The 27,982-nt window shown below is 41.6% G+C and overlaps 3 protein-coding genes across 5 annotated transcripts; 1 reads left to right on the forward strand and 2 right to left on the reverse strand.

Annotated features, from left to right (window-relative positions):
• Positions 1 to 339: 339 nt before the first annotated feature.
• LOC129718174 (protein slender lobes-like) lies at positions 340 to 27,896 on the forward strand. The gene is made up of 7 exons (XM_055668656.1): positions 340 to 512; positions 575 to 1,521; positions 1,635 to 3,329; positions 3,383 to 4,617; positions 25,733 to 25,810; positions 26,075 to 26,457; positions 26,944 to 27,896. Exons 1-7 carry the CDS (start codon positions 482 to 484, stop codon positions 27,075 to 27,077), a joined length of 4,503 nt encoding a protein of 1,500 aa, XP_055524631.1. The 5' UTR covers positions 340 to 481; the 3' UTR covers positions 27,078 to 27,896.
• On the reverse strand, positions 5,536 to 9,137 carry LOC129718179 (probable ATP-dependent RNA helicase DDX43). Its single transcript, XM_055668670.1, has 4 exons — positions 8,956 to 9,137; positions 8,666 to 8,879; positions 7,598 to 8,607; positions 5,536 to 7,544 (listed from the first exon to the last, which is right to left on the reverse strand). Exons 2-4 carry the CDS (start codon positions 8,871 to 8,873, stop codon positions 6,651 to 6,653), a joined length of 2,112 nt encoding a protein of 703 aa, XP_055524645.1. The 5' UTR covers positions 8,874 to 8,879; positions 8,956 to 9,137; the 3' UTR covers positions 5,536 to 6,650.
• Positions 16,375 to 24,287, reverse strand: LOC129718181 (synaptic vesicle glycoprotein 2B-like). Of its 3 annotated transcripts, XM_055668673.1 has the most exons (8): positions 24,157 to 24,287; positions 23,970 to 24,084; positions 18,470 to 18,562; positions 18,354 to 18,413; positions 18,128 to 18,289; positions 17,814 to 17,976; positions 16,765 to 17,751; positions 16,375 to 16,705 (listed from the first exon to the last, which is right to left on the reverse strand). In XM_055668673.1, the coding sequence occupies exons 3-8, from the start codon at positions 18,495 to 18,497 to the stop codon at positions 16,483 to 16,485; spliced, it is 1,623 nt and encodes a 540-aa protein (XP_055524648.1). In that variant the 5' UTR covers positions 18,498 to 18,562; positions 23,970 to 24,084; positions 24,157 to 24,287; the 3' UTR covers positions 16,375 to 16,482. The 3 variants fall into 3 exon arrangements, with proteins under 3 accessions (XP_055524648.1, XP_055524649.1, XP_055524647.1); XM_055668674.1 differs by having other exon boundaries at positions 23,970 to 24,238; XM_055668672.1 differs by lacking the exons at positions 23,970 to 24,084; positions 24,157 to 24,287 and having other exon boundaries at positions 18,470 to 18,603.
• Positions 27,897 to 27,982: the final 86 nt, after the last annotated feature.

The raw sequence follows: 27,982 nt of genomic DNA on the forward strand, positions 1-27,982 counted from the left end.
GAGCAGTTTTAAATCGTGATTTAATCAGTTTTTTATATCATCTTTATATCAGATTTCGAGCAGTTCTAAATCGTGATCACGATTTAAAACTGCTCGAAATCTGATATAAAGATGGTATAAAAAACTGATATAGCTAAACAACCCAATTCACCCTCCAAGCCACTGAAATATTTCGTAATTTGTCATATAAGTGGCGCTGTTGATAGTTCACCTATTCGCCGCTAGAAGACTAAATCAATTTTCAGTGGGTCAAATATTTTGGTGGGTAAATTCACGCAAGTGAAAAAACGGGGCGAAATTTAAATCTTTACTCGCCTTGCTATAAACATCACAGCAAACTGTCAAACTGAAAAGAGCGCATTGTTTTGTCTGCTAGTTATCTGCAAGGGAAAAACGTGGATTTCTAAAATTTGCGTATTAAAGCTAAATTCTGCAGATTATTTGACGCTTCATTGCGACATCGTTGAATTATTTTGCAGATATGAATCAGGAAGAGGAATCTACAACTAGAGGTTTGAAAAATTGTTTGGTTTTTGTGTGCGTTCAATTTCAGTTTATTTTTCTTTTTTCACAGTCACTCGAGGTGCTCTGCGTCGTCGCTCAGTCGATCAGGATACATCCGCTGGTGCCGGTACCCCCAAAAAACCAGTTGGCAAAAAAGCAGCTGTGCTTAATGCTATACAGGAAAAAGACGCTTCACCGGGCACTCCAAGCCAAAATGTCAGTGTTAGTGAGTCAGTGAAAAATAAGAAAGATACACCCTCATTAAATACAACCGCCGGAAAAATGTCCCTAACTAGATTAAGATCTCGCACAACTTCCTTAACAGAAGAAAATTTAGCCATGTGGGATGAGCTGCAGGAAATTCGTCGAACACCCCGTCGTCGTCCTTCGCAGGACGTCACTCCACAAACGGCTCCGCAAAGCACCAGGCGAACTAGGCGCAACAGTGCTACTTCCGATGATGCTCCCATTACAACTCCAATCGCTACGCGATCTCGACTCAGCGTTGCACCACCAACAATCGCCGAGGACGACGAAAAAGAGGACAAAATGAACAACTCCAATTTAGAAGCAGATTTATCTGATCTGGATATACGGAAGCTTCGGAACCGCTCTATTACTAACTCACCGATTCCAAGAACATCGCCATCTTTGAAAAACACCTCAAATAACTCTCACGTAGAGGAAATCATTATTTCGCCCAAACAGGCAAAGGTTGTTCTTACCGACATAGGCGACAAGAAATCACCGGTAAAATCTCCGCTTAGCGACATGCAATTTTCACTGAAAGTTGTCGATGATAATGAAGGCACAGAATCCAAGGGTGAGGAGAACACCGCCGACTCAACGCAAGCTGACAGTGGCAAACAGCTATCCAAGAATGTTACCTTCGACGAGAAAACCACACTTGAGTGGCAAAATCAGAGCGCCTATCCGAAAACACCGATCGCTACGAATGGGCGCAGAGGTTCGCATTCCGGCGGTGTATCGCAGGAGTTACAGGAGGTGACCAAGGCGGTAAGAAAAACCCTTTACCTTTTATTACACACTATCTACCCTAATTTTTATTCGAGCTTCAACTAGTGATTTATAACTAGCTTCAGTCAATTACAAAGCTCTTTTTCACACAGACGCCAGAAATGTTCGAAATCGCCGGAACAGACAGCGATTCACCTTCAGCGCCGACGTCTGCAACGAATGTAACAGAAATAAAAATCGTAGTCGACGATGCCGCTTCCGAATCTGCAATGGAACCACAGCAACTTGACCAAAGCGTGGACGAATCGCTGGCTAACATCGTACAGGACGTTAGGGAAAATTTGAACCGAGTCGATGTTTCGATGAGTGTTCTCGACACTCCGCGCCCGGTGGACAAGCAAAAATCTCGTCTACCCCAGTTACGAGAGGGGACCTGCAGTACTCCGCTTCCCACTGTCACGGAACCAGCAATGGAAGTTGTTGAAGAAAATGAGAAAAAGGTTGTAGCTGCAAAGGACGACGTGCAGAATAACGATTCCAGCCTCTCGAAGTCTTGGAGTATGGCTGTCAAGGGTAGCACTGCTGACAAAGGCATTGACGTGTTTAGCGTGCGCAAACAGGAAGAAGAAGAACGCAAAGAGGCGGAAGTAAAAAAATTGAATGAATCGCTGAAACGTAAATCGCTAGATGTTTCGAAAAAGGATGATGAGGTCGATGAGGAAGCCGAGGACGCCGACAGTGAGGCAGGGGATGAAGTGGATGATCGTAATAGTTTTGAGGATACGGAAGCGATGGAGGTAGACGATTATCAATCTGGAGATTCACTCGACTCTGATATGCGAGCTGAAATGGATGATAATGCTGTAGTTGAAGAAGGAGAAAGCATTGGCAGTCAAGATAGCGAAGATGATGACGAAAACGAGGAAGATGAGCAAGATTCATTTATCGTTACTGATGAGGATGAGGAAAGCTTACTTAATGGGTCCGGTGACGACTTAGACGACGAATCCAAAAAATCACCCAAAAAGAAGAAATCCCGGATCCTCCAACAAGAAGATAGTAGTGATGAAGATAACGATGGGAATGATAAAGATGTACCTGTTAATGATGCCGATAAAGCCAAAGTGATTGAATTAAATTCATCATCAGAGCGATCACCTGAAAAATCTCCCAAGAAAAAGGTCCCGCAGAGCCCTATCAAGTCTGTCGATAAGCAAAATTCTCCAATGGCAAAGAGAAAGGAAAGTTTGTTCCAAAATGCTGCTGTTCCAACATCGCGTAAGTCTATGCCAGCTCCGGCATTGATTTCTGCTGACTTCTACTCATCGTCGTCAAAGAAGGCCAAAAGGAATACGATCAACGCAATGGCTCTCGAGGACGAAGAGCCCGCCGACGAATCAAAAGTTCTACCGAGCAAACGTAAATCCATTTCCGGTATGGTGACGGCCGCAGTAGCTCTGGCTAAAAAGAACAAACGTCTTACTTTGGATTCCACCCCGACCAACGTGGAGCGTAAAACCGACAAACGTATATCACTACCGGGGAAATTATCGGAAGACAGAGAATTGAGCTTCTTGTCGAAAAAGAAATCTGACAAATTAACCATAGATGATCAACAAAAAGATGATAAAGAACCTGAATCAGCAGTGGAGCCGATGGAAGTAGATGAGGACTTGGTTGAGGAGAAACAACCTGACGAAAACACGAGTTCTACCAAAGTGACTAAAAAGAAGACGAAAGATCTTAGTGAGTTTGATCACGATGCCATCCTTTCGCGGTGCAACGAAATCGTTCGTGCGGATAAGGAAAAAAAGAAACAGACTGCAACACTACGGCAGAAGAAGAAGGTAAGTAATTTTATTAATGTTTCTTTTCTGGTTGTTAAAAATTTTATTTCTAGGATGAAAAACGCCGCCAGCGTGAGCAACAACAATTGGAAGAATCGACCGAAGCGAATGACGAATCCCTGGAACAGTCTAAGAAAAAGAAGAAGAAGAAAAAGAAGCCAATCAACTACCTCCTGGAGGAACTAGGAGAACCAAAAGAGGACCAACTAGCGAAAGCCTTGCAGCGCAGAGCGGCTCTACTCGAAGCGAAAAAACTGCGGAAGAAAGCTAAAAAAGCTGCCAAATTACAACAGCAGCTGAACAAGGAGAATCAGCAAGGCAGCCAGCCGAAGGAAGGCATTGGAGCAAAGTTTGAGAAGAAAACCAAAAAGAAAAAGGATATTGTCAGCAAGCCGATTGACCTCGTGACCTGTCCTAAGCTGCCAGAACCGGAGGTCAAACTCATGGTGTCTGCTTATGCCGTCTACAAAACGCAAATCGAGGAATTGAAAAATGAGCAGAAATCTGGTAAAAAGAAGAGCAAACAGTTGAAGGAAAAAAATCATCAGCCATCAACTGGTGAAGAGGTGCCAAAATCACTGGAAAATAAAACCAACAAAGAGCAGAAGATTACGGAACCGAATGTCAGTTCAGAAAACCGGGTTACTGATCGTGTTCTGGAATCCAACGAAAATGACAAACAACCGAAGAAGAAAAAGAAATCTGAGAAGAGTGAACAACCGAATCCGAAAAGAACAGAAGAAGGGATTACAAAAACAACTAAGTCTACCGAACAGCAGCTTTCTAAGGGAACATCGTGGCCAGGCGCAGCATTAATCGACTTAGACGAACAGCTGGCCAAACTTAAGGCGTCTCTCTCGGAGCCAATCTGCAAAGTAGTAAAAAAGCAGAAACTTTCTCAGGAAGGCTCTGCTTCGGTTCAACAGGTTACCGAGGTGGATATGACTCCTCCGCGAAAAAAATTGCAAATGCTTGTTCGGCTGGAGGCGGGAGGTTTCGTCGAAGAACCAATGACACCAGAACAGCAACGGCTTAAACGTAACCACGGTTTCCAGGAAGAACCAATAACACCTAAACCAATCGGATTTCGGGTGTCTAGCATTCTTCCCGCCGGTCAGGAGGAATTGCGCCGTCAAGCAGTGGCCACTAAAACCGGTAAGAAACATTCCCAATCTAATCGCATCCGGCCAGAAGATGTGATTGAACCAGTCAGATCACTTCCACAACCCGTATGGACCCGATCCGGTGCGTTTGAGGTTGAGGATGTCAGCGAGGCAAAAGGAAAGCACAAAAGCAGTAATGCGCCCAAGAGACCTGGCATCTCAGTAAAAACTGGATCCAGCAGCAAAGTGGCTACCGAATTTTTAGTGAAATCCTTGCCATACGTTAAACAACCTAGTACAGATGGCACTAAAAAGTTTGCTCCCAGGCAAGTCGAACAGATTGCAGTAGAGCCGGCGGTTTTAAACTTCAAAAAGCAAGCCATTCTAGGCAAAAATGCTCATCTAAGAGAGAAGAAATCCAAACATTAAATGTTTTTCGCGTCGCAGATTATTTTTATTTGTTCAAATCTGATTTATTTTTTCGTCTTTGCGACTTGGTCCCAGTTGTATTGTTATAAGCGAAGTTAATGCGTTCAGTGGTAGGTTTTAGTTGCATTTATAAACATTTTTTGTAACCTAACGAAACTGCCTTTTGTTTTACCGAAAGCCTTCGAAGAAGAGGGTTGTAATCAAGATTGGGAGCATGTAAAGATAACCTATTATCTCGAGTAGTCATCTGAGGTGCAGTACCTAATGTCCAAAAAATACTAATAAAAGTCAATGCAATAATTGTCACAACTTGTACCAAGGGAAAGCTTCAAAAAGCACCTAATTACTATTACTAGTAAGTTGAACAACATTTCCCTAGACTTTACAACCAAAATTGATTTTTTTTCTATTTTATTTAACAAAAATTATTTCATTGTCTAAAAAGAATCGGTACGCCAGGACATATATATAAACCTAACGCAAGGACTAAAGGAGAGTTATCCAAATCCGTTGGTCAGTTCTCCAGTTGAATCTTGACGTACACCAATTTAGTTTTATTCATATAAAATATGGTTCGGTTATAGGGCATCAATTCTATTATCGTCAGGAATTGAAGCAAGCGTGGACACAAGTTGACGTCTTTCTGTTTTTCGTTTTCGAGTTTTTTCTAAAAAAAATCTGGAAGACAAAGTAACTTAATATCGACAATATACAGATTAATTTATTCAGTCACTTATAGTGTGAGTGTCAAATGTAAATTTATATCGTAGAAATCTAAATTTGTTGTGAAAATAAGCCAGGAAAATTTTGACTGCTCTGACCATGTGGAGGAAATAAGATTGTGGAGAAAAAGTTTCGGATTGATGTTCGAGATAAGATCCTAGAGGGCGAATGTAGTTTTGAGTAAAAGCTAAGTATTCTTGCTTTAATTGTTCTTGTTCTCGCGAATACTGGAAGTTTTTGCATCGTTTGCATATAGTTTTTGCGTAGGAGACTGTGTATGAAATGCCCAGCTGCTCAGTGGCCGGAGGCTGGAATAAACTTGGAATGTTTATGCCAATACTTTTGATGATCCGAGATTTCTTACACTCTTAAACATCGTTTTCGGTCTTAAGCAGCACTTTGAGTGATGCTGTGACAGTTTTTCCGACCCCCTGACGATAAAAGGATAAACCTGACGAGCTGATATCATATACATAATTTAGAAATTTCAGTAATATTTTATTTACGTTTTAAAAAATAAGTGAGCGCCCAAAAGTTAACCACAGACATTATTTCTATGTTTTCGTAGCAGAAATGTGGAAAGATTCGGTTCGATAAGTAATGTTATGTTGCCGACTTAAATAATTACATTTGTTTATTATCAGAAAAGTTTTCTGAACAATTTTATTCGAATTCATTGCATTTTCCTATAGTGGAACATTAAACGTTCGAATTGTACTCTAGAGATATCATCTATATATATAGTTATTGCAGCATTCATTTGGCTGCTATTCGATCAGTCTTAAGACTTGGAATACCGCCTACAAAAATACCTGCAGCTCAACACTCCTGAAACAACTCTCAACTATATTGTACGAATTTTCCTGTAGAAAACTAATCGAACGATTACCGTACTTCGGGTAACAATAGATAATCAGCTTATAAAATCAATAACTATCAAATGAAATTATGGTTGCAATAGCATTGCAAATATATATCTGTACGATGCTTCGGGGAAGCAGTCAAATTTCGCGTTTGATGCATTGAGAAAACAGAATCGACGACGATCATTAAACCATCTGGAGAATTACCACCTTCCGCCACCTCGACGTCCACCACCATCGCGGCCACCCCCGCTGCGTCCTCCACCAAATGCATTCCTCTCCCGAGCATCACGTTCCTTTCGTGCCGTAAACCGTTCAGCCATACGCCGAATCTCGTCCGGTACGTCCTGGTCTGCCTCTTCCAAAATCTTAATGAGATCCGAGGCGACCGCCCAATCTGAGCGAGTGAAAAAACTCAAGGAGATTCCACTTCTTCCAGCGCGGCCCGTTCGGCCCACACGATGCACGTACTCTTCAATGTTACGGGGAAAATCGTAGTTGACCACGTGCGTAATATCCTCTATGTCCAAACCACGAGAGGCCACGTCCGTAGCAATCAGTACACGAACATCACCAGATTTTATGTCATCCAAAGCTTGCTCACGATCCGCTTGATCCCGATCACCGTGCAAACTTTGACAATTGATGCCGGACAGAACGAACTCGCTGGATAGATCATCGGCACGTGTTTTCCTCCCACAAAATATAATAGCCTTATCATTGCGGTCCATGTTCTTTACAAAATTCATCACTCGCATGTATTTGTCTTCTTCGTCAATTACTTCGATATGCTGCGTAACGGAATGCGTCGCAGCTAGATCGAGCGTTCCTACGTACACCTGCACGGGATTATTCATGTAGCTTTGGGCGAGCCGCCGAACACCTGGCGGCCATGTTGCACTGGTCATGATCGTTTGGCGATCTGGACGAATATCTAGCAAGAGCTTACGGATCTGCGGTTCGAAACCCATATCTAGCATCCGATCGGCTTCATCCAGAACAAGATACGTAATACTGGTTATGTCGATTACCTTCGCATGAACCAGATCGTTCAACCGACCTGGAGTTGCAATAATAATCTCTACACCTGATTCCACCTGGAAACATGATTACAATATTATTTATCTTGCAACCTAAACGTTGAAATTACCTTATTAATTTGCGTACGTCGATCACCTCCCCCATAGAGACACAGTGCTCGAATGCCTCGATACTGATATTTAAAAACTTCCTTCTCAATTTGCAGGGCTAACTCACGGGTCGGGGCCATCACTAAAACGTTCGGTCCTCCCCGTTCGCCTCGAGGGACTGGCTGCCCATCGATGTGGATGAAGGCGGGCAGTAGGAAAGCCAAAGTTTTCCCGGTACCGGTTTGAGCGATTCCTATCAAGTCTTCACCCTTCAACAGTACCGGCCAGGCCTGCGATTGAATCGGCGAAGGCTTTGTAAAGCCTGCTTTATCCAGTTCCGCCAACAGATCCGGATACTCATAGAACGCTTCCTCAAAACTTCGGACCGGATTTGGTATCGGTGCGGACGGTTTTTCCGGATCCTTGAAGGTTCGATCCACCACTATATTATTATTTTCCTTGCGGAACTCATTCACCTCATCGGGACTCATGTTGGCCACTACCGGCAGCTCGTTGTAGAAATTTTTAATTAATTCGGGACATTTGGCCCATTGTTCTCGGCTGGCTTCATCGCATTGCTTATTCAGGGCGTCCCAGTCGATCAGAGCTGGACTTGGATCTCGAACGTCCTTGATGTGTGAGGTGCTCTTTGCCCCGAAATCGAAATTAAAAGAATTCTTTTCCCGTGGACGCCCACCGTCACGACCGTTCGATCGTTTCTCGAACGGAACACCACTGTCGCGATCATCATTGTAACGCCCGCGGTTGTATCCGCTGCCGCCGCCACCACCACCACCACCACTTTCTCTGGTGCCGTAGTGACCACCCCATTTGCCATCGTCTCGATTACGACGACTATCAGAGTCACGATAACCTCCTCCGCCACTGTCTCGGTTACTACGACCTTGTCCACCTCCGCCATCACCGAGGTTATTCAAGACTTCATGAATCGCCTCTCGGGCGCGATTTATGTTGCTGGTGCTTCCGGAGAGCAGAAGAGTACTTCGACCATTGCCTGGCCTGTCGTCATCTGTGGAAGAGTTGAAATAAATATCGTTTCATCATCGAAAAAATCAATCCAGACTGACCGATTTGAATGTCCACTTGTGTGTCGGACCGTATCTTCTTGATAACGTTGCCCTGCCGGCCGATAATTCGCGGAATGCAGCGTGAATTTACCTCCATGGAGGTACGCTCATGATTCGCCCGGTCGCCGCCACCACCCTGTGTTCGTCGAGAAAAACCGGGGTCGACTGCGGTTTCGCCGTCAACTCCATCATCCCAAACATCATCCATTTTTTTCTATCGAAAACAAAAAAAAAAAGAAATAGAAAAGACGCGTTCGAGCAAAAACTTTTGTTTATGGGTGCTAACTAACCTGTTATTTGATTTACCGAAAAGTTAAACGAAAAACGTGCTTGATACTACTGACCAGTCAGAGGGCACAATTTCTCGAAGGTTTTTATGCTGCCTCAGCAAAAACAAAAGAAATAATACACCGATCAGCAGTATGCGAACTCTTCAGCGAATTCAATGCTTTGGCTACTGATGATGACACCAGAGATGCCAGATGTTTTTGAAAAATGTCTGCAACTGCTCGAAAAACCGGAAAAATGTGCTCGAAATCTGAAAAAAATCTCGAAAAAAAATCGCTCGCGCAGGCAGAAGTCTGTAAAAATCTGCACACATTTTAAGAAAATCTGTGCAAATATAAGGAGACTCTGACAAAAAACTGCAGAAACCGTGGAAAAACTGCAAATATCTGCAAATCAATAAAAATCTGCACACGGACTCCAAAAATCTGCGTATTGCAGACAAATCTGCACATTTGGTATCCCTGGATGACACATTCACTACTAGGGTTGTTCTCGCATATTTTATCGGTATTTAATCTTATCGATATTTTTCTTCTACCAGCACAGATAGTCCCGATTAAATTGAACACAGTTTTTTAGACATTGATAGGAAATATCTAATCTATGCGATTTTCATGAATATTCGAGCAATATTGTAATAATTTATTCCGAATTGTATTCGTTTTAATAATATCGATACTCGATATCGGATACTACGCAAAAGATCTATGAATGAATTCATTTTGCTTTTTCTCACGCGTGAAAATGAAGTGTTGTAGTTTGCTTCAGAGTTGCTAGATGTTTTTGAAAAATGTCTGCAACTGCTCAAATGATTGTATAACAATTCCCCGAAAACCATTATCCCGAAACCCATTTCCCGAAAGATATTTCCCCGAATGTACCGACTCCCCGAAGATCATATCCCCGAAAGATTTTTTCCCGAATGTACCAATTCCCCGAAAATTTTTTTCCCGAATGTAACACTTCCCCGAAAAATATTTCCCCGAATGTAACATTTCCCCAAAAAATAATGTATCATTATCCGAATGTATCATTTTCCCAGAGGATGTTTCTCTTACACACTTAATTTATCTCGGCAAACTTCCAAACAGCTGATTGAGCTCGGCGAAGTTTTTAACGAATGTCAGCAATATATTTCGAAGAACATTCAGGAAATATATCGATTTACCGTAAACCAGCAAGTATTGACGTTTCGTTTGCCGAAGTTCCTAAAAATTCTGCCGAGAACTCGTAGAACATTTTGCTGAGTTTATCAGCTGTTGAGTTCTCGGCAATAAAATCTAAGTGTGTATGACGTCGTACACAAATTACGTAACGCATGAAGGGGAGAGAGGGGTTGAGTTTGCATTACTTATTGTTGCGTAGGGGGAGGGGGGTAGTAAAAACAGTTACGTAATTGTGATGTTTGCTCGAAATTTAAAATTTCAGAGGGGGGTCAGCCTGATCAGCGCTACGTAATTTTAGATAGGGGGAGTCATGTCGAACGTTACCTATCGTTACATTGGGGGAGAAGTTGATCTGAAATCTAGATTTTTAGCGTTGCGTAATTTGTGTACGACGCCTATGTACTGTTTTTCCGGAAACCACAACAGAAACGTTCTACTGTAATTTATGTTTTCCTTCTGTAAGGTTTGTAAACTAAGTTTGATGGAAATGATTTCAAGCCGCAGAACGGTCAAAATATGCTTAGTCTGTTACCCGATTTAACGACGAAGACAATAAACTTTATAGCCCAAACAACTTGCAAGTCTATCTACACACTTTACTAAAAAACAATGCAAAATTTAGTTAAAGGACTACCCTACAAAACGCACCGGCGGATTAAGAGCGCCCATACTATTGCTTTTGGTAAATATGCTGCATATTTTGATACGAAAACTCAAGAAAGGTGGGTCTCGCTTGAAAATGCGGGGCGGCACCAATTTGAAACCCCATATCTTTTGAACAAAAAATATCACCAACTCGAAATTTCCAGGACAGTTTCGAAATTTGGTCGAAAATACTTGGCATTTTTTTTCAGATTTTTCAGTGCCCTAGAACATTGTTTTTAACATATTGTTTCAAATAGTTACTATTAAAAAAATATTTTTTTGTCCAAACAAAAATATTTTTAGAAACTACAACTTAGGATGCATCTGCTGTGAAAATTTCATTAAAATCGATGCAATATTCCTGAAGATATGTATATTGGCCTAAATTTCAAAGGCAATAACAACTTTAAAACTTACTCAAATTCAGTAAAAGTTGAAAAATCAACTTTCCGGGCGAAACTCTTGAAGTTTCTGATATTTATTTGAAAAAATGAGACATCGTAATTTTTAGTGATCCGTTTCACGAATTCTGACCCTATTTTCATCTTCCGGTCTATGAGAACTTTCAATAGCTCAATTTCTGCATTTAAATAAGTTTACAGTAAAAACTACATATGATGCAACACACTCGTGGCCTTTGGCCAACTCGATTGTCCGGGGTGAATGCTGTCCTTACTCGCTACCGCTCGTTCGGACGTAAACTAGGGGATCACCCCTATGTTTGGAATAGACCTAGGAAATCCAACAGATCAGTTGTTTAAGTGCACGTGGCCGCCGCTTCCGACGGCGGGTCGGCGGCCGGCTCGGGCTGCGGGAGCAGTGCCGGCCTTTGGGGCCGCCCCAGTCCCTTGCCCTCGATTATGCGGCAAAGCCGCATCAGGTATACACCTATGGGTACGAGCATACCTATGAATAGGGACATACGAAGCGGTAAATTGCCTAGTTGAATCTTGACAATAGTTCGATGATTTATCTCAAACTGTCAACAAAATAAACAAAGCGCTGAAGAGTCTTAAGTAAATGGAACACCAATTTTCGCTCTGGTTTAGTTTTTGTTAATCTTTGGATAATATTATTAAAAAACACAAGATTTAAACTTTCGTTATTTTTGTAGTTAAAGAATTCAAGTTCGTTTGAGCATACAAAACGCTAAAAAGTTTCAAGTAAATACATACATGAATTTTTGCCTTGAGATTTTGTAAAATAGATGACTTTCTAATATTTCAGCTCCTCACCACCGCACCCACCACTTCGCTTGGTCCAAAAAAATTTACGTTCTCATGATTGGACGCGTTGCTCTCGCATCGATAAAATCGCGATACATATACTCATCATTAACATTTGTACTCTCATACTCTCATACTCATAAATTAACTCTATGGACGCGCGACCTTCGCTGCGCGGTTTCGCCATGAATTAATTCGTTAACATTTGTTGTATGGTTTTGGTTGGGTAGATGGTCACGCGGTGCTCTCGCATCGATAGAATCGCGCAAATGTCTTATATACCAAAGTCGCTTTTCACGCGGGGAATACTTGCCGCGTCAGAAGAACCCGCGTGAAAAATACGTAAAAAACCACGTAAAATCCGGAATACGCGTGAAAATAGCCGCGTAAAAAACCTGCAAAAAAAACCGCGTAAAAAGCGACCTTAGTGTATTACGAAAATTTTATGACCTATAAGAAAGCGTGATTAATTAGTTACAGATCATTTCGCACCTGCATCGTGAAACAATAAACCGAATTTCTTGAGGGAAAACCCTAGTATTGCTTAGAACGCGCTTTCGGGGAATAAATTTCGAGTAAATTTCACACTCGGAGAATCAAGTTTCGGGGAAATGTTACATTCGGGGAATCGAAATTCGGGAAAACGGTACATTCGGGGAATCAAAATTCGGGGAAATGATACATTCGCGGAAATGAATTTCGGGGAAGTGGTACATTCGGGGAAACAGTACATTCGGGGATATAACATTCGGGAAGTTGTGCTTCGGGAAAATGACTTTCGGGGAAATGTGACACAACCTGCTCAAATACCCGGAACAATCAACTTCAAATCTGAAATCTGAAATGGAAAATTTTGCATTCATAATGCTCAGGCAAAAATCTGCTAAAATCTGCACAAAATTTGAACAAATCTGCGCATATATGAAGAGACTATGGCAAAAACCTATACATAAACTATGAAAAACCCGCCGGCAGCAAAGGCGCCAACTTTGGAGGGGGGGGGTTAGTTTTAAGTCACTTTTTGCCCCTCTCCACCCAATATTTTTTTCCGAGGGGCCCCTCAATAATTCTAGAAAGTTAGTGTCTCTTTTTTTCGTTTTTCTGGTACCATTTTGCAAAATTGTGGTCTATGATAGCTGCCGTTCCAAGCATAGTTGTTCCATGGTTTACACAAACCTTATGTACGCTGGGACAGTTATGCTTGGGACGGCAGATAGTTACTATCAAAACTGCCTTTCCAATCACTTAACATCAAGACGTACCGCGTGCAGAAATTTTAATCAACGTTATTCTAGAATCAGATAAATCAGATTTTTTCGAAACTCTTTTTGAAAGTTATTAGTCATCTACAATTATGGCTCACTTTTGCGAAAATACGTCTATTCTCACGAAACTGAGCAATTTTTATTGGCCGTAGTTTTTTTTTAACTCAAATGTATCCTCATTCATACGCTTGAAATAATTCAATTTTGCAAATGTTCAATCTATGTCAATGTATTCGCAGTACTGTTGCGTTAAGCATTTCACAAATTTCTTGTGCGATTTTAGTACAAACCTTGTGCGAATCGGAAAGACACATTGATTGTACAAGACTTGAACTTTTGCGTGTACAAACGACGAGATAATGGTCAGAGTCAATGTTTGGTCCCCGAAAAGACCTAACATCAGTAACATCCGAAAAGTGCCGAACGTCAATCAGTACGTTACGTGATCGATCTGCTTCTCCATTCGGATGCCTCTGGGTGGGTGTGTAGGAGCTACATAGGGCCATCCCCCTGACCACGGCAAAGTTTATCAACATCAGGCCGTTTTCATTGGTTGACGAGTGAAGGCTGTGCCTTTCAATGACCGGGCGGAAGAAATCTTCCCTCCCAACCTGTGCGTTTGCATCTCCGATGACGACTTTGTGTTTTGGGCATTCGTTCTAGCTTTTCATAGAACTTATCTTTGATTTCATTGGATGTATCGTTTGTCGGTGCGTAGGTGTTGATTAAACTGTAGTTAATGAATTTGCCCTTAATCCTCAACACGCATATAAGGTCATCTACGGGCCTCGACCGGATGACTCATGTTTTCTGATTTCCCAGCACTACGAAATCGACGCCCCGTTCTGCAGATTTGCCACCACTGTAGTAGATGTGGTATTTGAACGTAGGTGTGTGCAATAGGGTCTACTGCATGGAATTCCCTTTCTCCGGAATTTGGCTACCGAACCTTCTGAATCGTAGCGACTTCGACTCCCTGCCGCTGTGGTTCTCGAGCTCGCGCCGGTTTATTAAGAGATCGGACGTTCCAAGTACCCAATTTCCAATCGTTTACCGTTTTGTGTTCCAGTGTTGGAAGCCTAGGTCTTTGCCGATTGATTCTTTCCGTATTTCTGTTTTCGTTGTTCGTGCTAAGGAGAGATTTCGGTATGCTACCTTACCAGGGTCGCGATACCTACATCCTACTGATGGGGCTGCCAGGTGTAGCTGGTGAGATACAGCACTCATGAGATTCAGCCGCCTACTACGAATCAGACGCTGTTGTACGCCGCCCCTACTTTGAGGACAGCCGAGTACGACCCCCCTTCTCAGTCAACATATGACCAAAGTTTCCACCAGAGGCTGGTTACTCGATCTCTGCTAAGGTTACTCGTATCCCGGTCGGCCCCTCGTGGAGGTTGGGGTAGGAGTTGCTGGACAGAGGTGAATAATCATTCATAAGTGGCAAAAATGTCAAATTCGCTAGTTGATATGAAAGAAACGATTCTCAATGTCTAAAAATCTGCTCTACTTAATTTACTTTACTTTTATGGCGACAGATCATAGAAATCCTATGCCAAATCCAGAATACACCTCCATACAATTCGGTCTAGGTCTGCTCCTCTCCACTTCTCACACCCCCTGCAGAGGCATCCTCGTCGACAGCACACCCAACAAACAGTTTTGGTGCTTCACAGTTTATTGAACTATTATTAAACGGATTTCTGCTGAACTAATGCTTAATAAGCTGTTAATCAGTTAAATTGTCTGTTGGGCACATATTTATGCACCTACGCTACACTCCGCTTTCTTGTTTCCCATCCAGTATTATCGCCGATCGGCCACCTTTCACGTTCACGATTTTTGTCCGTAGAGCGCCATCGGAAAGATCAGCGTCCTGTAGAACGCAAATTTCGTGCGGATTTGAAGTCTGCAGTACCTGCAATACGTCCTATTACATCGCGACTCACTTCGTTATCACATGTTACGAGTGCACTAATATAGACAAATTCATCAATCATTCCACAGCACCAACGCCCGTAGGACTACCAAGCCCTCTGTCAACTACCACGTACTTCGTTTTGGCAGTGTTTATGGTAAGTTTAATCCTTGCTGCTTCCCTTCTGAGAACTGCATAAACCTTCTCCTCAGCCCTACGATTGAAACTGACGGTATCAATGTCGTCCGCAAAGTCTAGAAGCATGTGAGATTTCCCGATGATGGTGCCGCTCCTTTGCCCACCTGCTCCTGGTTCAACACAAATGCATCCAAAATTTCACCCACTGTCCTGACGCTTGATATGAATTCGTCAAGAGTCGCACGACTCAGTCCAATCAATTGTGTTGGAAAACCATACTCAAGCATAATCTGCCACACCACAATACTTTTATACCACAATATATCTAACTAATGGTAGCAGTGGTCATAGGCTCCTACAAGATAATCTGCCACAACTCATTACATTTCACTAAGTCGTACGCCGCCTTGAAGTCTATAAACAGATGATGTATCTGCAACTTGTTGAAACTTGTTAAGGATCTGTTCCATTGTAGATCGTCCCGGTCGAAAACCGCACTGGTATTTACCAATAAAAGTTTCCTGCAAGCATATTTTCTGCCTTATGAATTATTATGTCAATGGAATGCACAACCAAAGTTAGTTTGGAATCTTACCAAATGATATTAGATTGCATTTTTTACATTTAGTTTAGTAATTTTTTTAAACTTTTTCTACACCATATAAAGAACTGTTTTTTTTTCAGAATGAAGAAGGTATCTTGGATTACATCGTTATTTTGGTTCGAAGTCCACGGACATTTTAGTAATACACCTGGAGCCCAAAAACGATTATCAGCAGCAAAGTTTTTCGTTCTTCGAGCACTGGTTACGTAACGTCAAAATCGGATATATATATATATATATATATATATATATATATATATATATATATATATATATATATATATATATATATATATATATATATATATATATATATATATATATATATATATATATATATATATATATATATATATATATATATATATATATATGATTAAAAAATAATCCATCATAGATGTCTTTCTGAAATATCAACTTTCATTCAGATGAATTCGATACTACTAAATTGTAGGAGTAACAATAGGAAATTTCCTTCATCTTTATTAAGTACACTGCAAATATATCAGTCTATAAATAATAAGCTCAGACTTTCAAACTAACTCAGTTCTCATTCGATCATCGTTTTTAGCGTGTTGATATGTCGGATGAAACACTAACACGAGGCCCCGAAGGGTGTCTTTTGTAGATATTCGGGATGAAAAAGGATAGTATACCGCAAAAGACCAAAGAAACGCCGGAAATCCAGAATGTCAGTTCGCATTGAGTGTCTAGCAGTAAGCCAACGATGTTTGCGCCCACGACACTCCCCAGTCTTCCGAACATTAAAGAGATGCAAACCGCCATAGCTCTGTTATACAAAGAAGACGATCGTTCATTCAAAGTTGTTGTGAAAACATCCTCGCTTACCTGAGATTAGTGGGGAACAAATCCACTGTAACGGCGTTAACTACATTAATGCAGTATCCGCATGTCAATAAAATCACGTACAACCACACAGCTAACAATGGGATATCGATAAAGGTTATAAAAATACCGGATAAACCGCAGCAGAAGAAGACAAATACCAAAATTGGCAATTTCCCCACAGCGTTGATTATAAGTCCTATTACTGCAAATCCCAACGCATACATCAGTTCTAGCATAAATGAATGCTCATATGCCATAATGTCCAACTTCTGATTGCAATCGGGTAACTTTTCCGTTACATTAGCTCCCTCCGTTAATACGTAAAGTTGCGTTGCGTAGACAGCGTTACAAATCGTTGTTTTATTTGAACCCCGTTCTTGTACTTCCGCAACTCGATTTAGAATATCTGGGAAAAACATATATAGACCGTTGGAGGACAGATATATGCCGAACTGTAGCACGCATATTATGGTTGTTTTGTTCAAATAGGGACTCATAAAGAGGGGAGCAGTCTGATCCCACACCAGTCTCATCAGAGCGCAGAATCCCTTGGTGTTGCTGATTTCGTTACGTCGTTCCTTAGTTTGTCGCGCCTCGGTTTCATCTAATATGGCCGCAATTTGAAGTCTGGTTTCCTTCCCACTTGTGTTAAGCTTGTGCATCCACTGAATAGTTTCAATGGCTTTGTCCAGTTTACCCTGATTAAACACAAACTTTGGACTTTCCGGGAATTTCAGTAGTGTGAATGCGCATACTAAGTTGGGAAGTCCACAGACCACCAAAAACAGGCGCCATGGACGGTAGACGATGTCTAGATATGGAATGGTAAACTCCCATTCTTGGTTGATAATGGAGAATGCAATCCCTGGCAACAGCAGGCAACCGACTCCGAACACAAACGAAGCTCCCATGATAGCACGTGACCCATTGCGCTTGTTATGGAACTCGCCCAAATAGGCGTAAATGGTTGCTGATGAACCGGAAATACTGGAACGAAAAAAAAAATCAGCAGGAAATAATCACACTGTATTTTTAATTTCAATCCTTACAAAAATCCTGCAAAGAACCTCAGAGCTGTCAAGACCCAAAAGTTGCTGGTAAAACTTGATAGAAAAGTCGCAGCAAATGTGAGAAATAGCGTTGGAACAATCACTTTCTTTCTCCCTCGAGTGTCCGCCAGAAATCCCCACAAATGCGAGCTAGCGATAATACCTTTTGCAAAGAAATAAGTGAACCATGTTATTACTGCGGATTACTACTTACTGCCCAGGAAAATAGGACAACGCATATCCAGCTGATCTCAATGTAAATACTTATTTAATACTGATACTAGAGCAACCGTTTGAAATGTTTTCTAGCGTACCTGCGAATGCAACTGCACTTAGTACTCCTTTTTCTTTTGTCGTCAAGAGCAAATCACATTCTGCTACAGGTATAACGTAACTTATCCCAAGAGTTTCCAACAACACTGATGTTAATATTGTACCAGAAATAATTATAAGAATATAGTTGAATTTTCCGAACTCTACAATAAACATATTTGCCGTTAGTAGTTTAAAATTAAAAAAAACATTAATCGATCGTCCTACTTGTCATCGAGAGAGCATCGTCAAATGTAACACTTCTTTGATAGTTCACAGGTTTCGGTTCTGAAAACATAGTTATTTACTAAAAGTTAACATTCACTCTGAAATTTTCCGCTCACCAGGTATTCTTTCAATTGAGTTCTCCATTATAACAACTATTTATGCAAACTAACTTATAAATATCGCACACTTTCTTACTCACTCGTGCAGACCTGCAAGATGAATTGCTTTGTAATGACTATCATCTCAAAGCTGAACCCATCCACTTTATATCAAAGCGATATAATCCCGCGGGATGCCACCAAAAATTTATGGCCAACGAATACTAGGGAACACGAAACAGACTTTGGCCAAACATATGTCTTATCACCAGCTGCCGACAGGTAAGCAGTTGTAGAGAAAGCTCCGTGATGTCGGCGCCTTATCAACAGATCTGTAGTTGCGGGTGGCTACCGGCGAGCTGAAAGTCCATCGAGAAACATTTCTATTCTGCGCGAGATGTGCACCAACAACACGTGTACTTTAGCGACAGAGCCTTGAAGATTGGCTTGGCCGAGTTCGCATGGGGGTGTCTCCTCTGACGTGTGTTGGCCATTCTCCGACACCCGCATAGCTGTCGCGAAGTCCATCGAAATCCGCTCAGATGTTTATGGAATTGCGCAGACAATGTTTTACATCTTTTAAATGTATAAATTCAGGTTTTGAAAAAGATAACCTCGTTTGTTGTGACGGGAAGTTAAATAAAGCTGCGCCCACATAATAACCGCTGTTAGTTTGTAGACGTCCACTTGCGGGACGATGTTTTTGTAAACGGATTCTAAAAATGGCTCAGCTATGTTTTATTGTATGAACTTAATCATTCCTCTGTTTATAATGAACGAAAGATTAGAGGAATTGTTATTGCAATAGTTAGCACATCAGTTAGCAAACTAATTTTTTTTGTAAGTGATACTTTTTTTGCCCCCGTCAATATGAATTTGATTTCGGAATTTATTGAAAAAATGCCACTTTTGAAAAACATGTTTGAACAATTTTCTTTTTTTTTGTTCAAACAACATTCATTTGACACCATGCAATAATGTTTTAAGCAGTTGTTTGATTCCATTTCATATAGTGATTTTTCGATCGCAAACTCAACGTTTATGATAGTTGTTTCGAACAAAAAATCCCTTCTTCCACGCCCACGTTTACTATCGTTCTGGTCTAAGCACAGAGCAGCAGAGGCTTTTTGTAAAAGATATGCTCAAACCGCCGTGTTGATCCGAAGAAATGATTTGAAAGCGTAGTTTTTTAGCAGTCTGTGTAGGGTCCGTAGATTGATCTACCTTGCCCGCTGTTCACTTCTTCGTTTCGTCCCTGACGGATTGGTTTCAAGAACCATCTTTACTGGCATGTCGTTCGACATCCTCACGACATGCTCAGCCCACCACAATCAGCCAATATTAGCGGTGTAGACGATAAATGGCTCTGCAAGCAGCTCATGTAGTTTGTGGTTCATTTGCCTTCGCCATTTGCCTCCTCTTCCTGCAGTCCGCCGAAGATGGTACGCAGCACCTTCCGCTTGAAGACCGCAAAGGCGCGTTGGTCCTCCACAAGTATAGTTCATGTCTCATGGCCGTAGAGGACTGTTTGATCTTTGTCCTGTGGATTGTCAACTGGGTGCGGCGGCAAATTCTACTAGATCGGAGCGTCCTCCGGAGATGTGCGAATTCCTGCCATAACGCGCCAAGGAATTTCTCTGCTGGTATGGTTGTCGACAGGGCCAACGTCACACTATTTTCCCGAGTGGGTATGTAAGGAATAGGGAAGGTTCTTGGGTGACCTCCCAGCAGTTAACCGGAACAATCGCTATAGCGAACGAAAACATGCGTGAAGGCATGTTTTTAAGTTCTTTCTTCGTTTAATTTTCCAATTTTCGCGACAAAATTGTTGGAGTAGAGCTTACGCTTCGGTTTTGCCTAGAAAATCTCGATGGGGCCAGCTAGTGGTCGCACAATCTCCTCCAACGCTTGCGTCGAGTAGTGGGCAATGACAGATCCAGCCAGTACACCGTGTTTTCGCCCTTATGGTATTTCTTGATAAACGGCGCAACTTTCGGCAGGCACTTTTTACTATAAATTTTCCCGTTCACGGCCAGTCCGGAGTGGCTTTGACATCCCCTTCTCGCTGATTGTCAGCTACAGCAGCACCTTCTTGGCTGCGAAGTTGATGCATCGCTGGCCGTTGTCGTTTGTCACGGTGTGCAGGCTGTGCGGGCCGGGTATACGTCTTCCCTACCGATCTGAGCGTTCATGTCCCCGATGACGACCTTGATGTCTCTACGTGAGCAGCTATCGTAGATCGCCTGTCACTTGATCACATGACTCTGCATTCCGCCCAACACTAAAGCCGGTACCCAGTTCATTGGTTGTGCCGCCGCTCTGGTAGTACTGTGCCCTGTGGCCACAAATTCTCCGAACCTTCTCTCCTTTCCGGCAAAGCTCCGCAACGATGTCGAAGTGGCGGGGTTCTAGCTGATCCAACAAAATCCTGTCGCCACCCGGGGTGTTCAGCGATCTGCAGTTCCATGTACCGAGCTTCAAATATTTGTCCTTATTTCGTCGCCTGGGTCGTTGCCGATTGTTCCGGTCTGTATTGAATTCTCGGTTGTTCGTAGTATTTTATTTTGGCCTGCTGCCTTACTAGGGCTACGGATGCCTAGTCTCGCGACGGGGCTGCCGTCTTGGGTTTAACTGACAAGAAACCGCGTTTCGTAATTCAGCCGTCTGCTTCGTTTGAGCCACTCCTTGCATGAATAACAGACGATCAGGCAAGCTGCTCTCCGAGGACACGGTGCAGGCTATCTGACCCGATTATCGGTCTAGACATTGCCTCCCGTACTACTTCAGCATTTCTGTCCCCATTGACGACATTCACGTCCCGTCGCGGGCAGCTATCGTAGATCTGCTTCAGCTGCACGCAGAACGCTTTCTTTTTGTCGTCGGATCTCCCTTCATGTTGGCAGTGCACGTTGATGATGCTGAAGTTGAAGAACCGGCCCTTTATTCTCAACAGGCACATCATTGCGTTGATCGCCTTTGTACTACGAATCCAGTTCTTCCAGTGGTAGAAAGTAGCCGCCCGGTGCCCGAGTTTCTGCAGTGCTACTACGACTTTGAAATTGCTCAAGTTTCTAATCGTAGACCTCATTTCGTTATCTAGGTCCGAATTATCTCTCACGTTGTTTCTAACATATTGTTGGGCCTTCCCCAACCCCCTTCGCCGGGGGGAACATCGTGTCAACTCGGTGTAGAGTCCCACGCTGACACCAGGGCGATGATCAACCGTTTATAACATGAAGATCAGACACTGTTTTGAGCCGCACCATCTTGGGGAACTATAATAAACTAAATGTGTTTTTTTAGTCTACGTTCAGTGATACGAAAATCTATTTTCCTATGCAAAAAAGTTTTTCCACCAAAACTACAATCCCGTTATTTACGTATGGTAGACACCCACACTTTGTAAGTGGGAACGCGAAATCAAGATGTGGCCATTTAATTTTGTTTTTATAAAATGGGAACAACGACTCGCATAAAACTACGCAATAATGTTTCGATGAAACTGCATTGAAGGATACTAAAGTACTTAGTGAAATAGAAAGATTTTTTTTCTCTCGGAGGCGATTGTACCACTGCGATCATTATTTGATCTATTGTAGTAATAAATGGAAAGATTACTTATACGCAACCGATGAGAAGAACAAAAATCGAGTACAAAAAATAATATAAAATAAAGAAAACTATTATTGAGGCTTTGAACTTTTATTCAAGATACTACAAAGGGACCATTCATTAATGATGTCACGCGTTTAGGGGAGGGAGAGGGTTTCAAATATTGTGACATTTTGTGACATATGGAGGAGGGGGGGTTAGCTTGATTGTGACATCACACACACTTAGATTTCACTGCCGAGAACTCAACAGCTGATACACTCGGCGAAATGTTCTACAAGTTCTTGGCAGAATTTTAATGAACTTCGGCAAACGAAACGTCAATACTTGCTGGTTTACGGTAAATCGATATATTTGCTGGATGTTTGTCGAAATATACTGCTAACATTCGTTAAAAACTTCGCCGAGCTCAATCAGCTGTTGGGAAGTTTGCCGAGATAAATTAAGTGTGCATTTCAACCAAAAAAAAAAAATTAATAAAAAAGTCACATACCTAACCACAGAAATCAACTCAGAACTATTTATAATATTTGCATCATTCATTAATAGTTCTACGATCCCATTTTTTGCTTAAGATTTGCTTTAGATAAAATAAATGACAATTTTTTTTCCCTAAAAAAGCATAATGTTCATTTATTCCGTTTCACCGTGCATGTTCATTTATGAATGACAGCGCGATTTCATTAATTTTTAGTGTCTCTCAATCCAATCAATACAAAAATTGTGACAAAACGTAAACAAAAATGCTTGGTTATTGTAACATGTGGAGAAGATTTGGATTGCGAATTGATTGAATAAGAGAAACTAAATATTGATGGTTTTTCAAAAATCAGCAATGATGCTGCAGTTAATGTCTCGGCTTTCTATGTCGTCGATATGCGACTCTATCAGCAGCAGCGAAGGAAAAAAATCACCTCTAGCGATTAATGAATACACATAAAACGAGCCTAAGATGCGTTGAAATCGTCGTCAGTATGCAAAAAACAAGGTATCGGTGCTGGTGCACTCTCTTTGCTTTCCTCTATACGATATATTTCTATTCATTAGTGTACACCACTACACGTGGTTCTCAATGTGCACAACTCGGTATATGAAGTTATTCGTCTCTGTTACACAGAGGGATCAGAACTTGTTATATCCTTATTCATTTGACTCATGAATATGATTTTTTGTCAGAAAAAGAAAGAAAACGACAGTGTATGCCCTCCTACTCTCGCTTCAACTCAACCGCTGCCGAAGTAGTCCCTTCCCCCACACATTCCCTCTCACCGCACCACACCTCTGCTGCTGTTCAGGCGACATGATATTCTACTGTTGCTATCATTTCTTCCCCTAACTACCGGCCTATGGAGAGACAAACGCAACGATCGAATCGCTTCTCAGAGCTGATGTAGTCTAGTCATGTGTTTGTTTTCTCCCAGAAACCTATGCACCCTATCATCATTTCATTATGGGTTGAGAGGATTCGAGTTTAGTCCCGGCCTGTAACACTTCATGATGTGTTCATGTGATGAATAAACGACGATTGCATCATATTCGTTTCGTTTCCATCACTGATCAGCAGCATCCTTGAACTAAGAACTAAACGCCTTTTCTAGTTATCTTCTGTAATCTTCTTTTCCTTTTAGTTTCAGTTTTTCTTTCAGTAAAATCGTTCTCATTAAGAAAAAATGCATTCCTAACAAATTTCTCGATTTTTAATCAATTATTACCAAAGAAGGGGGAGGGGGTATAAAACGTGACGTAATTAAGGGGGGGGGGGTCAAGGAAGTTGTGACAACTTGTGACAAGGGGGAGGGAGGGAGTTAATTTTTTCCAAATTTTGCGTGACATCATTAATGGATCGTCCCAAATCGATTTTGTTGAACTGCAAAGGTGGAATTTCCCATTTAAGCCCAGACTTTACCTTACCACCCTACAGGTAAACTTTGTGCGTCTTAAACCCTTTTCGCGTTCTTATTATCCTCGATCCATCCCTATTTCTTTTTCATTGATTTTTCCAACGGTTGTTTTCGTTCCAACTACGACAAATTTGCAGTGTAGTTCAATTAATGTAAATATGAAGCTATAAATACTTTTCTATTTTTCTTCACCTTTAGATTTTTATTCCGTTTTATCGAGTTGCTACTCTTTTATCAAAAAGTGCAGAAAATGTGGTTCTTGTCAAGCACAAAATCCAAAAGTGAACATTCTTAGCTCTAAAGCACTACATCGATGTGGCACCGCCGCAAAAACGGAACAAGCCATAAGCAATCATTTTGGTAGGGATGGGAAACCTATCGATAATTATCGATAATATCGATAGTTGCCGGCTATCGATAGAATCGTTAAGCTTTCCGCGTTATCGATAGTTATTGATATTTTCCTCGCATTGGCATTTATACTCCACAATGATGCCAGAACTGAAAAATATATTGGCCTAGACTTTGGCCTTTAAAGAGAATTCGATGATTGTTTGGTTTCACATGAAATCCTCTTTAAAATTGTTAGAAAATTGAGGGATACTCATTTTCGCTCACTCTACCTTATACGGACAACGACTAGATTTCGCCTAAGTGCGAATTATGTGTGCGAATAAACTTTTAAATATTGTTCCTGTCCACAACGGGAGCAACATTTTGTTGTTTTTCTTCATCTAGTTCTAGCTGTCAAACTATCGATAATTATCGATAGTTATCGATGGTATCAGGGAATTTATCGATAATTATCGATAGCCATTTTAGTCGATATTTCCCATCCCTACATTTTGGCTCTTGCAGGCTAACATGAGCATGAATGAGAGAGAAAGAATCACAGCATAGAGCCCTGCTGCCAGCAACCCAGTGCATTTTATACAACAGTGTTGCCGAGAAACGCATATATATACTTTACATGCATGTTTTGGTGCTAACAAATACATCATTCATATATCCAATCTAGTTCTTCGGATTTTTTGTATGTACCACAGAACATTGTTGAGTTCACACTACAGCGATTATCGTGTAATAGCGCGTATCTTGATAACATCTAGTTTTCGCGGGAAATCTGGTGTATGACATATGATATCAAGAAAGTCGATACCACACGATATCCGCTGTAATGTGAACGGGTTGTTAGTTACATTCCTTAACGGAAAAATATCAGATCAAATATTTTATATTCTTCGAGATTTGAACTCAGGGGCTAGACACCTTTATTTTTATGAAGAATTTTTCGATAATATTAATTGACAACTCTCCAACGATAATATAACTAATATAACGTCAATGAGCTATGATATAAATGGAGGGGTGCCTAAAAATGCAACGATTTATACTTCGTAATATTGAATATTGGTGTATTTCACAGTAGTGTCTTACCCCAAGATTTGAAGTAGTTATTGAGGACGAGAATTTTGACTTTTTTACATTACAAACTGCCTTCACATTTGACATGGCTCAACACAATTTAATGTTTACCGAAACTATAGATATATTTATGTATTTTATTGTTTTAAACGTCAAGTCAATTGGGAGTTTAAATTTCCCACCATGACTCCGACACCTTGCAGCGAGTACATAAATCAAAAAAAATCTGACATCACTTCAACAGGATGCACCCGGTATCGACTATCGCGCGTATTATAGTAGTATTGGTTTTGTCGACCGGTGCAATCGTTCTCATCATCGGACCGCAGTCGTTTCTTTTCTGACGCACTTTCCTCGCTGGCTTTCGCCGAAGTAGTTTGCAAAGTTTCCACGGACTCCGTTTACTAACAATTTTTACCATGTAAGTCGCTGTGAAAATGGTTAAAGTGTTTGTTATTTTTTGTGCGATGTTAATATTGTTTGTTTGAAATAGTGTAAAATACTGTATGAGTGTTATTTTTAGAAGTAATATCATTTTTATTCTCTAATGGCGCCGACAATGCTGTTCATGAAATGATGCTTGGGCCACCATCTTTGATTTTCGAGCCGCTTCCATTTTAGTCGAGAAAAAATGTGCTTTTGCAGGCAAGGTAAAATTTTAACATTCGTTTCTTTTTCTAAACAGCTCAAACATGCCAGACTGGAGGGAACGTGACGATTCGGACCGTGGATACGGTGGCGGAAGTTCAGGTTACGACCGGGAGCGCCGTGATTACCGCAGCGGAGGTGGCGGATACGGCGGCGGCGGTGGTTACCGCTCTGGCGGAGCCGGTGGCGGCTCCGGAGGTTACGGAGGAAGCCGTGATGGTGGTGGCTACCGTTCCGGCAGTGGTGGCGGCGGATTCCGCAATGGTGGCGGAGCCCCACGTGGACCCCCGAGAATTGACCCAGCTACAGCAAAGACAGAAACGTTTGAGGTCGATGCCGACAAGGTCAAGTTCATCATTGGACGCGGTGGCAACAAGATCCGTGAAATTCAGGACCGCTGCCGGGTGTCGGTGCAAATAGGTAACGATCCGGGGGGAGTATGCTGGTGGGCGTCCACGAGAACTGTCATCGAACCGACTTGAGACCGGCACCGTTGGTCACCAGCAAACCGGTCCCTTGAGGAAGACTTCCGGGCGGTGGAAAAGATGTAGTTCAGTCACTGGAGAGATAAGCATAGTGGTTCGATAGCGGGAAACAAAGGCCTAATGAATTTGCTTATTTGCTCATTGATTTTACCTTCGAGTGTGTTGCCAGATTAGTAGAATTGTATGTTTTTTGCTGAAAAAGGTTAGTTGCCTGCAAAAGATAAACGTTACCATTTTCAGCTTCCTTCCAGTGTCGGTGATACCGCAGGTAGGCGAGTTGTAAGGCGGACGGTTTAGGCAGATTTATTGTAAAGAACGGCAATTAACAGACTCATTTGAAGCAATCTGGCAAACACTTAACGATCTGTTTGACTAACATGTGTTTATTTTACTTTTTTTTTTTTCTAAACTAATTTCATAGACAAGCAGCGGAATGAGAATGGGCAAAACAACATTTCGGTAATGGGTGACCAATCCAACATTGATCGGGCGCGGGACATGATCGACCGTATTATCAACGATGACCGCGATCGTGAGGAACACCGACGTGACTAGGACAAATGCCGTTAGCAGCGCTCCCACTAGTCGTCCTACGGGATGTGCGCGTGTGTGCGTGCGAACGTACGTGTGTCTATCGCTTCTAAGAATTAAGATTAAAAAACTCATTAAAAGCTTAGATAAGAACAGTTTTAAGATTGCAGCACGAACCAAGAAGGAACAGCACCTACTGCAGGCTGTGCTGGAAGGGGAAAAAGGAAGATTTGCATTTATAATTTTTGTTATCCTGGTAGTGTTTAGTCCCGAAAAGAAATAACAAATAACGCACTGTGCTCGCTGGGAAGTGTCGAATCATTCATCGTACTTCCTCTGAAGAACTTCCATTTAATCTAAAAACACTACCACGCATAAGTCAGATTCATCGATATAGATTACCAGAAATTTAATTTGTATTTTTCACCATTATGCTCTAAAACGATAACTACAGTACATTCAGGAAATCTTTCCTCCAAGAGCAGCAGTCCTAAACGGCGGTGACAAAATGTAAATCAATTTTTAGAAATTTATATTTCTAAAGCTACAACTATGCATTTGATCAATTCTGTTGATCACAGACGCGGTCCCAAAACAGTAGTACACAGGTAAAAAAAGTGAAACAAATCTAGTGCGCAGAAAATATTGTAGAAACTGAAAGGGCAAACGGTAAAGAAAAAAAGGCAGGACAGATGATAGTCAGAATTGTGAATGTGCTAACCTAACGAAGCTAAACTTAAAGCATACACAAACCGGAGTAACAAAAAGTTGACGTAAAATACAAATGTTCGCTTTTAACTTTTAATAAGTTGGAAATATTAAAGCTAAAACTGGTCGGAGTCACTGAATTAGTTTTCCTTCACCGAAAGCTGTGATGTATCACCATCTTAGTTCGAATCTTCTTATGGATTGAGGATGTTTGTGTTTTC

The sequence above is a fragment of the Wyeomyia smithii genome, chromosome 1 (assembly GCF_029784165.1).
Source record: "Wyeomyia smithii strain HCP4-BCI-WySm-NY-G18 chromosome 1, ASM2978416v1, whole genome shotgun sequence".
Taxonomy (NCBI): Eukaryota; Metazoa; Arthropoda; class Insecta; order Diptera; family Culicidae; genus Wyeomyia; species Wyeomyia smithii.

Bases quoted from the DNA above. Each gene is read 5' to 3' on its own strand.
- LOC129718181 (XM_055668673.1), bottom strand. From the start codon at position 18,497: ATGGAGAACTCAATTGAAAGAATACCTG. The intron at 18,414-18,469 runs GTGAGCGGAAAA...CTATGTTTTCAG, and splicing joins CTCAATTGAAAGAATACCTG to AACCGAAACCTGTGAACTAT. The intron at 18,290-18,353 runs GTAGGACGATCG...TGTTTATTGTAG, and splicing joins CGATGCTCTCTCGATGACAA to AGTTCGGAAAATTCAACTAT.
- LOC129718174 (XM_055668656.1), top strand. From the start codon at position 482: ATGAATCAGGAAGAGGAATCTACAACTAGAG. The intron at 513-574 runs GTTTGAAAAATT...CTTTTTTCACAG, and splicing joins AGAGGAATCTACAACTAGAG to TCACTCGAGGTGCTCTGCGT. The intron at 4,618-25,732 runs CAAAAGCAGTAA...GTTTCTTTTCTG, and splicing joins AGCGAGGCAAAAGGAAAGCA to ACGCACTTTCCTCGCTGGCT.
- LOC129718179 (XM_055668670.1), bottom strand. From the start codon at position 8,873: ATGGATGATGTTTGGGATGATGGAGTTGACGGCGAAACCGCAGTCGAC. The intron at 8,608-8,665 runs GTCAGTCTGGAT...ACTCTTCCACAG, and splicing joins ACAAGTGGACATTCAAATCG to ATGACGACAGGCCAGGCAAT. The intron at 7,545-7,597 runs GTAATTTCAACG...TCATGTTTCCAG, and splicing joins GACGTACGCAAATTAATAAG to GTGGAATCAGGTGTAGAGAT.